This window comes from Theobroma umbraticum, unplaced genomic scaffold (genome assembly GCF_002168275.2).
Source record: "Theobroma umbraticum cultivar Fairchild unplaced genomic scaffold, ASM216827v3 scaffold_51.0, whole genome shotgun sequence".
NCBI classification, from domain to species: domain Eukaryota; kingdom Viridiplantae; phylum Streptophyta; class Magnoliopsida; order Malvales; family Malvaceae; genus Theobroma; species Theobroma umbraticum.
Genome location: NW_018397260.1, coordinates 3,518,620 through 3,528,221, shown reverse-complemented (window position 1 = coordinate 3,528,221; position 9,602 = coordinate 3,518,620). Strand labels below are relative to the sequence as shown.

The 9,602-nt window shown below is 32.7% G+C and overlaps 1 protein-coding gene across 1 annotated transcript; it reads left to right on the top strand.

The window, feature by feature from the left end:
• Positions 1-2,401: 2,401 nt before the first annotated feature.
• LOC110416297 (putative wall-associated receptor kinase-like 16) lies at positions 2,402-7,673 on the top strand. Its single transcript, XM_021428250.2, is given in 5 exon segments — positions 2,402-2,760; positions 2,762-2,876; positions 2,879-3,287; positions 3,532-3,702; positions 6,212-7,673. Coding segments are annotated over 5 exon segments (2,235 nt in total). The 5' UTR covers positions 2,402-2,416; the 3' UTR covers positions 7,408-7,673.
• The last annotated feature ends 1,929 nt before the right edge of the window (positions 7,674-9,602 follow it).

Here is a 9,602-nt window from a genome sequence, read left to right as displayed (position 1 = left end):
AATTCTATGTTTTAAATATTCGAAAATATCATTAGAAATCACAAATTTACATGCTCACCAAACTAAATTACAACTTTAACCTTTATTAAAGGTTGGGTTTCACAAAAGGTGTTTTTGATATAATGTAGAATACGTAAAACAACTAAAAATGAGATGAAAAAGGAGCAGTCATAAATTGGTGAATTAAATGAACAGTATACACAATGTCAAACCAGGTCATTATGAGATAGACCAAACACTCAACCAATTAGCGCTATAAAATAGAATTAGTAAGAGGAGTATCGTTCATTGAAGTAAGTTTGACATTAGGTTCCAAGTGAGTAGAGACAGTTTTGCTATTAGTAATATCAACTCGAGAAAGCAAGTTAGATGCATACTTAACTGGAGAACGATAATAACCATCAAAGGTGGAGGAGACTTCAAGCCCCAATAAATAACTAATTAAGAGAGTCAAGGTCCTTCATTTCACATTGCTGACTAAGTTATTATTGTAATTCTTAATACAAATCTTATCATTACCAGTTATAACCATGTTATCCACATAAAGAAGAAGTCAAAAAAATACCATGATCCATATGTCGAATAAATAATGGTAAATCATGAAGGCTCCAGTAAAATCAAGCTGAGCAATAGTGGAATTGAATTTTGCAAAAAAGTTTCTTGGTACTTGTTTCAAATCATATAAGTCTTGTTGAAGCTTGCAGACTTTATAAGGAGGATGAGCATAACCAAGTGGAGGTAACATGTAAACTTCTTCTTGTAAAATACCATTGAGAAACGCTTAATAACAGTAATGGCTACAAGAATGCTTATAAAGGTTATGCAAGCCACAGGAGCAAAGATTTCTTCATAATCTATTTCATAATACTGAGTATAACCCTTGGCCATTGAGCAAGTATTATAAAGTTCAACAGAGTCATCTGAGCAGGTTATGATTTTATAAACACATTTGCAATTAATACAAGTCTAACCATTTGAGATGTATGTATCAAAGTTTCCAACATTAAGAATAGAAGGGAAAGGGTATTTGGAGTTAGACATTTTGTACGAGGGAATAAGAAATGTGAATTTTTCCTCTTTAGATAGAAAATAGGCTAGAGAATGAAGTGAGGGAATTGTTGGATTGATTAATGGTGATTAAAATGCACCATTGAATATCATAATATTAAGCACCCAAAACACTGCCATCATTGAATATCATAGTTATTGCAAAATTCTTCTGTTTACCAAACATTTGCCCCGAATGTAAATAATGAGACAGCTAGCTTCAGAGAGAGAGTAGTATGATTAACAATGAAAAAAACTATATGCTCACAAAAATAAAAGGGAAACGAAATTCATATAGAAAATTTTATTATATATCTTCTTATTCCTACAACCACTTCCATCACTTTTTCTCATACTAAGCAAAGTCATAATTTTGGCCAAAAAATAAAACCAACAAAGTCATAATCCAATTGATGTGACATACCAACGTGGGATTGATTTGCGAGCAAATATTGTGGAAAAATTTGTTTCAAGTAAGAAACACGATCAATAATTGTTAAGCCAATTTCCAATTTCCAATTTCTAAACAGACAATTTTGCATTCTACGTAGAGGGTGAATGCTCGTTGATCTTGTACATGGATTCATTGTTCAGCCCCTTCTTTTCGTTACCTCGTCTCCAAACAAATTAACTTTGATCCTATTAAATCACTAGCAAATATTTGGAATTTCTCCAAATTATAAAAAATCATGTATAATATTAATACCATAGCCAAAATGTGGGAATGGATTTATAATGAATTAACGATGTTAACTGCCAGCAAACATTGACAGATAATAATACCAAACACTACTGGAAGTAGGAGAAGTCTGTTTTTTTTTTTTTTAAGAGGAATTATGAGAAGTCTTAAACAAAAGATTTTAAGTGAAGCTCCAAACGTTTTTTGTTAAAAATAAATAAGTAAAAATTTAAATTCATAAATTTAAATTTTTTTGTTATATAAATTAAGTGTACGAAATTAAAAATAATTGAATAAGTTTAGGATGAAAGTCCCCATCTACATTCGGAAATTATTATCATTAAGGAGCCCGATGAATCAAAAGTTACGCGGGCCCTTTTTTATATTGGAACGGCCTTGTGGGTCAACGAGGAAGATGATTGGTGGCCGCTATGGAGAAAGTTCCAAGTAATGCTGGATCAACTGATAGAGGCATGCTGTTCCACAGAGAAAATTGAAGAGGAAAGAGTCAGTCATCGGCAAATTTATGGATTTGCTGATAAAATACGCAATTGGGAGTCTGGGACCAGTACTTAATGCCTGGTCAAATATTTCAAACCTTCTTTGGGGTAACCGCGTCAAGCAAGCTTGCCTATAAAATTTTTAACAAAATGCAGAAATACAGTCAATTACAATTTATAGTTGAGAAAAATGGGCATTAGTTTGGCAGTGGTTCTTGTGAAGCTTACCTTGCTTACAGCTCTGTTGGAAGCTACAGCAAGGATAGCAGCAGCTCAATCGAAACCCGGATGCCAAAGTCAATGCGGCGATGTTAGCATCCCATACCCCTTTGGTACAGGCAATGATTGCAACATCAGTGAAAATTTTTTCATCAGATGTAACACCGCATCTGTTCCCAACAAAGCTTTCTTAACCACCAGTGAGATCGAAGTCGTCCACATATCTCTCGACGGTCAGCTGAGCGTCCTTAGTTCAGCAAGCTATGACTGTTATAGTTCATCAGGAAGAAATTCGTATTTCAATTTCTGGCTCACCTTTCCAAATTCCCGTAAATAATACCAGAAACAAGTTCACAGCAATTGGGTGCGACACGTTGGCTGTTGTTAGAGGCGCCAGTGAAGAATATGCGACCGGCTGTCTATCACTATGCTAATGGAGTTAGCCGATGTGATAAATGGGTCTTGCTCTGGCATTGGCTGCTGCCAGACAGCTATCCCAAAAGGAGTGAGGGGTTATAACATCACTCTTGGTAGCTATCTCAACCATTCCAATGTATTGGCAGATAATCCTTGCAGCTATGCATTTGTTGCAGAGCATACCGCCTATAACTTCTCTAATTCAGATCTTGGTGGTTACGATTTACAGAAAAAGCAATTTCCAGTTATTCTCGATTGGACAATCGGGTCTAATACAAATTGCAGTGAAGCGAAGGAGGACAAGAATAATTTTGCATGCAAGGAGAATAGCAACTGCGTTGACTCAGAAATTAGTTCAGGATCATATACCTGCAAGTGTTTTGAGGGTTTCGAGGGGAATCCTTACCTTTCCAATGGATGCCAAGGTAACCACAACAAGTTCCCCTAGATGTTATTGGCAATAATCTAATAAAAATAGATGGCTGTAATTAGATTTCTCATATTTTTGGTATATGTGAATAAAAATTAAGAAATAAAATTTTCTCTCTTCGCATAAATCACCTTAAATCAATAGTAGATGTTGCATATATAGGACCTTCAACTTTTTGTGTTGAATAAAATGTGTATTCTATTTTTTTTTTCATTAATGTGTTTATTTGTGATTTGCAGATATAGATGAGTGCCAAACTCTAGAGCCTAAGCCTTGCAATATGACATGTCACAATTTCCCGGGGAGTTATAATTGTTCATGCCCTGAGGGATTCCAAGGTGACGGCTGGAATAACGGAACAGGCTGCAGTCGCCCAATTAATAAGAGATCTCTAACCAATATCGTTCTAGGTTTGTATGTTCTATAAATACATATTCTTCCTTTTTATTTTTATTTTTTGGGTACATATATCTATTTTCTATGATAATAAATATATACTATAGTTATATAATGAAAGGTTAGAAGGCAACATAGAAAGAAAATGCATGTTAGTAAGAGCTTTAAATGATCATTTACTCAAAAATGGTAACCGAGAATTTAATAACAATAAGAAAGAAAGTTGTCTCTATTGATCATTTTAAATTTGAAATTTACTCAGTAATTTCTCATCAATTTTTCGTTTATTAGTTTTTGCTATACATTATACATAGATGATTTAATATGTTAAATATCATAATTATAATAATGAAAATAATAAAAAATTGTAGATTATGATTGGGTCAATTCCAATTAACATTTAAAATATAAATATACATATATATATATACAAGTAGAAAAATGTATTTTCATGAAAAACACTAAAATTAAATAAATTTCTTCAAAGGAAACAAGATATATATTAAAACTAATTGAAATTTAACAAATAATTTTGAGATCATTAAATAAAAGTAGATAGGAGAAAACATATGACCTTTGACATGTATCCCTTCAACATCCAATAATTACTCATTTCATTACATATTTAGAAATTAATATAAGTCAAAATTTAATAATTCATTAAGACACACCATCATTTAATTATTTAAAATTTATAAGTTTGAAACCTAACTAAATTATTAATCTTAGGAAAAACTTTATTAATATTCATTAAACTACAACTTTACTTCCATAAAGTGTATACATAAACTAACTTTGATTAATTAGTAAAAAATATTGCAGCATGTAATAAACTTGTTGTTGCTTATCATTAGATCATAATTGATTTGTTTATTAAAATGTTGATTGGCTATCATTTCATTATTTTTTAATTTGTTATTACTTCTTTATTAATTATTTAAAAATATACATATTTTATCAATTATATAAAATAAATTGGATTATAAGTTCCATCAATTTAAAATTCATTAGGTTTTACACTTTTGTTCAACTTCACGTAGAATTAATATTTTAACAAACCGATTGTTGGATTTAAAAACCTACTTGTATTTGTTATGCATTTAAAGTTTTAAGTTAATATAATATTCATATTATATCAATTGAGAAACTGTCTTCAATATATATTTAACTATTAAAATTTAATTATTATTAAATAAATAGTTAGATATTTTCAAGTAAATCGAAATTTGACATGCATAATCTATGTGAATAGAATATCAAACCCAACAATTGGGTTAACAAAGTATAAATCAAATAAAAATATACAAAAGTGTGCAAAATTTAATTCATTTTATACCTACTTAAATGGATCCCTCCTCTATATAACTCCTCATTCATTATATAAATTTATGCGTATTTTGTTAAATTATTTTGGAGAACGAACATCTAAATCAATTTATTGAGCTATATAAAATTTATTGACTATTTGTATACTTTATGAGACCTAACATAAATTTAAATTATTATCATAGGAGACAAGATTAATCATATTGTGTGTTAAATAAAAACAATAATATCACCTTTCAATATTTTTGAGAGCATATAATATGAAAAAAATATTTATATCAATAACTCCTCTGTGTGCAGGCGAAACATACATACAAAATGTTTTTTGTTAGACTTCAAATTGGATTGCGAAATGTATTTTTAATATTTGAATCTCTCTTTTAATTAGAATAGATTGATTTCTTTATTTGATAAACACACATACACAATATATATATATATATATATATCTGTGATTTAAAGGTGTTAACCATATAAAATAAAATTGAAATCTCTTTCTTACTTTTTCCATCAGTTTCAAATAAAATTTTCAACCATAATCAGTATCATCAAAATAAATTTCACAAAAGAAAATTATCTTGGACTTTTTAATATGAAAAAAGCCCTCCACCTATTTTCAAAGTATTTTTTAAATCAAATTTGTTATAAAACCTTTTACAAAAATTCTATGTTTTAGGCTTTTATGACTTTATTTTATAAGTTTTTACTTCAGATGCTCAACTTGTGTTTCATCTTGCACGAAAAAATATTAACATATTCAAATTTGTTGATTTGTAATTCCATCAAGTTGCGTTTCGCAATCTTATTTGTTGTCCACCTTCAATGAAAATTTTGGTTTCTTTTTCGAATTATTATTTTTATATAAACTTGGTTGTATTAGGATTTTTTTTCTTTGTGTATTGGTAATCTAGTTATTCATAATATATTATCAAAGCAAATAACCAATAAGTTAAAAAGCACACCAAACTTTTATTTTCAAAATTGTTTTTATTTCAATTAATAGATGTTTACAATATAAATTGGTAAATGAGTATTGCTTCAGTTATGTACAATCTTCACATATATTAATTGGTTATTTAGTCATTTCGCAAATGAATTTTATTATTTCAATTGAATTTTTACTTTCTTTCCAAACCCAAAAATATTACTTAGTAAACATATTTAAATCCGCATGCTAATTAAGTGCTTCTGTTACAGGTAGTAGCATTGGCTTCTCTGCCATGCTCTTGGGCATAACATTGTTGTATTTGATACTCAAACAAAGGCAGATTGCCAAACTCAAAGAAAAATACTTTCAGCAGAACGGTGGCAATTTGTTGCAAGAAAAACTTTCCCAACGTGAAGGGTGCGGTGAAAAGGTTAAAGTATTTGCAGCTGAAGAACTCAAGAAGGCAACAAATAATTATCATGAGAGTAGAATCTTAGGACAAGGAGGACAGGGAACAGTTTTCAAAGGAATTTTACCTGACAATCGAATGGTTGCCATAAAAAAATCCAGAATAGGAGATCATAGCCAAGTTGAACCATTCATTAATGAAATATCTGTGCTCTACCAAATCAACCACAGGAATGTTGTCAAACTCCTAGGATGTTGTTTGGAGACACCGGTTCCACTGTTAGTCTATGAATACGTGACTAATGGATCCCTTTTTGACCATATGCATAATGTTGCTGGTGCCTCGTTTCTTCCATGGGAAGCTCGTTTGAGAATTGCCACAGAAACTGCGGAAGCCCTTTCTTATTTGCACTCTGCTGCTTCTATTCCAATTATTCATCGAGACATCAAGTTGGCGAACATACTCTTAGATGAGCATTACACAGCAAAAGTTTCTGATTTTGGAGCTTCGAGATTGATCCCGTCCGACCAGGCACAGGTCACTACAATTATTCAAGGAACTTTTGGTTACTTGGATCCCGAATACATGCATACAGGTCAATTGACTGAAAAGAGTGATGTCTATAGCTTTGGGGTTGTTCTTATGGAGTTACTAACAGGACAAAAAGCGGTTTGTTTTGAAAGATCAGAAGACAAGAAAGTTTTGGCTATGTACTTTGTTTCTTTGATGAAAGAGGACCGCTTGCTAGAAATTGTCGATCCAAGGGTGCTGAATGATGGAAACCTTGAGCATCTTAAAGAAGTAGCAGCTTTAGCTTGGAAATGTGTGAGAATGAAGGGAGAGGAAAGGCCAAGTATGAAGGAAGTTGCCCATGAACTAGCAGGACTGCAAGCAATGGAGAAACACCCTTGGGGTAAAAGTAACTTACACGCAGAAGAAGCTGAATACTTGCTTGGTAAATTGTGCAACAGTTACGATAATGGTGTATCTAGCAGCTCAGTGGGGTATGACAGCATAAATAATCAAGTCACATTCGAACTTGAAGGGGCACGTTGAAAGCATAAAATGTCATGTGCTAGAATGATTTCTTGTTTCGCTTCCCTATGATCTTTCAAATTTTTTCAGCAGTTTGTTTCTGGGTTTTTTCCCTAGTTGTGAGGGATTTTATCATTAGACGGCCTATCGTGATTGTTGCACAATAATCAGATATCTGATCAGTTACTCTCATGTAATTTCTTTGTTTATTTCTCATTTCCTGCCAATGCGTAGTCTGGTCATCTTATCTATGATTCAAGCAACTTCCAGAATTATACTGTTATTTTCAAAGTCTTGAGATCTGGTCTATATCCGTGATCCCACTGCTTTGCCTTCTGAGTTCTGAACCCTCACTTCCATTAAACATTTTGCTATAGGGATATGTCTTCTAGATTCATCTTAAATGTAAAAATCATCCTACTTCAGCGTATAGAGAAACTTAGGATTATACAGGATTGATTCCTGACATGTTTAAGTGAGGGATGAAGCAATTGTGATGTGAGAAGTAAGTTGGAATTGATTGCAGAAGTAATCCTGACCTGGCGAAGACTTCCTTCGATGGGCAACAGCTGTAAATGGATACTAAATCACAAATCTGTTCAAAAATATAGCTACAATGACAGGAATCAAACTCTGAATTGAGCCAGGCATCAATGGACATATATAGTTGGAAGTCTTCTTCCAAAATCTGCTTCATTTTGGGAGCTTCTCATCAATAAACTAGGTACGATTGTCTGTTTTATCCCCCGCAATACAACACTAATCAGATTTGCGATGGAGACAGTTTCTTTCAAGAAAAAAGATGTTAAAAGGACAGAAGTGGAATTCACTTCAAAAATAGAACTAATTTCAAAGTAATAAGAGGTGAATAAATTAAAATACGTGTGATACATCTTATTCTTTTATCGGGAAAATTATCCCTAATCTCCAGTAAGTTAGACTAAATTATTTCGTGGAAATATACTACAAGAAATATTACACAAGGAAACTTTTAATATTAGCTTCAACGGGTTATTTATCCTCACAAACATGAGCTATGCATCATAAGAAGGCTCGGTTATCAAATATAAATGTATCCGTGGATCAATTTGTCACACTGCAATTTCATCCTGATCAATGGTGAAGAGCTAGTCAATATTCTTCACAGTAAACTCTGTATCCGCAGACCAAGTTGAACAAATCTACATAAGTATGTGATTCTGTCCATGTGCACAGCAGACTGATATATTTAAATTACAGATGACTAGTTTACAAAACTCTGTGTGCTCTCTCCTGAATCTGATTGGTGCAGCCTCAAGGTAAAGAGACTACAGTTAGCAGCAGTAGAACTAGAGCCCTTCAATGGCAACTAGACCTTTCCATCTGATGAAGGGAGACTTCTATCTTTTTTAACTGCTTTCGACGTTGATATTGTTACAGAGTTGGTACCTTTAGAGGGAGATGAGGATGGTGCTGGGAGCTTCTTGGGCAGCATCTGTTCCCAATACTCCTTAGGTAATCTTGATGCTTCTGAGAGAACAATGAAAGCAAGAAGAGTGAAGAGCAAGCACTTGTGCCTCCAAGAACCTAACATGTTTGATTGTTGATGATCAAAAGATGCCTGGAGCTCTCCTTAACTTTCAAAGATGGCTTTAGAAGGTTTGTGGCAGCAGACATGTTGAGTAATGTATGGAGACTGCCAACTTGTCTGTTTGAGGAAAGATGTGTCAATGGCAGACAGAGGGGAATTTGATAATAGTAAACTGTTAAGCAGCTCATGTTGTTGCTCTCATTTGTCTAATAGGAAGTAGAATCTGAGGGTGCTAGTGAGGAATTTGAGGGATATAAATATTCATTTGGGACCAGACATTAGCTGGGTGTATATATTTATGTTTGATCTTCCGGGTCTGGTAACAAATCTTTGTTGTCAGAGCTGCTGTAGTGCTATAATCAGTAAAGCCACTTTGACAATTTAATACAAAAAAGTAAGAACAATTAACCACCTAGGTATGCTACTTTACTAACATACATAAAATATTCACATGCTAGACCATTATGCTTCATGTTGCACATGATCAGTAGCATGAAGCATGCACTATAGGTTCTTAGTACTATCATAAAACTTAATTAGACTAAACAGAGAACATTTTCTAGCACTGTAATAGGTTTCCACTTTGCATCTTGTCCATAACTAGCTTGAACCATGGAAATGTATATTCTTGTCATTGGGGGACCGG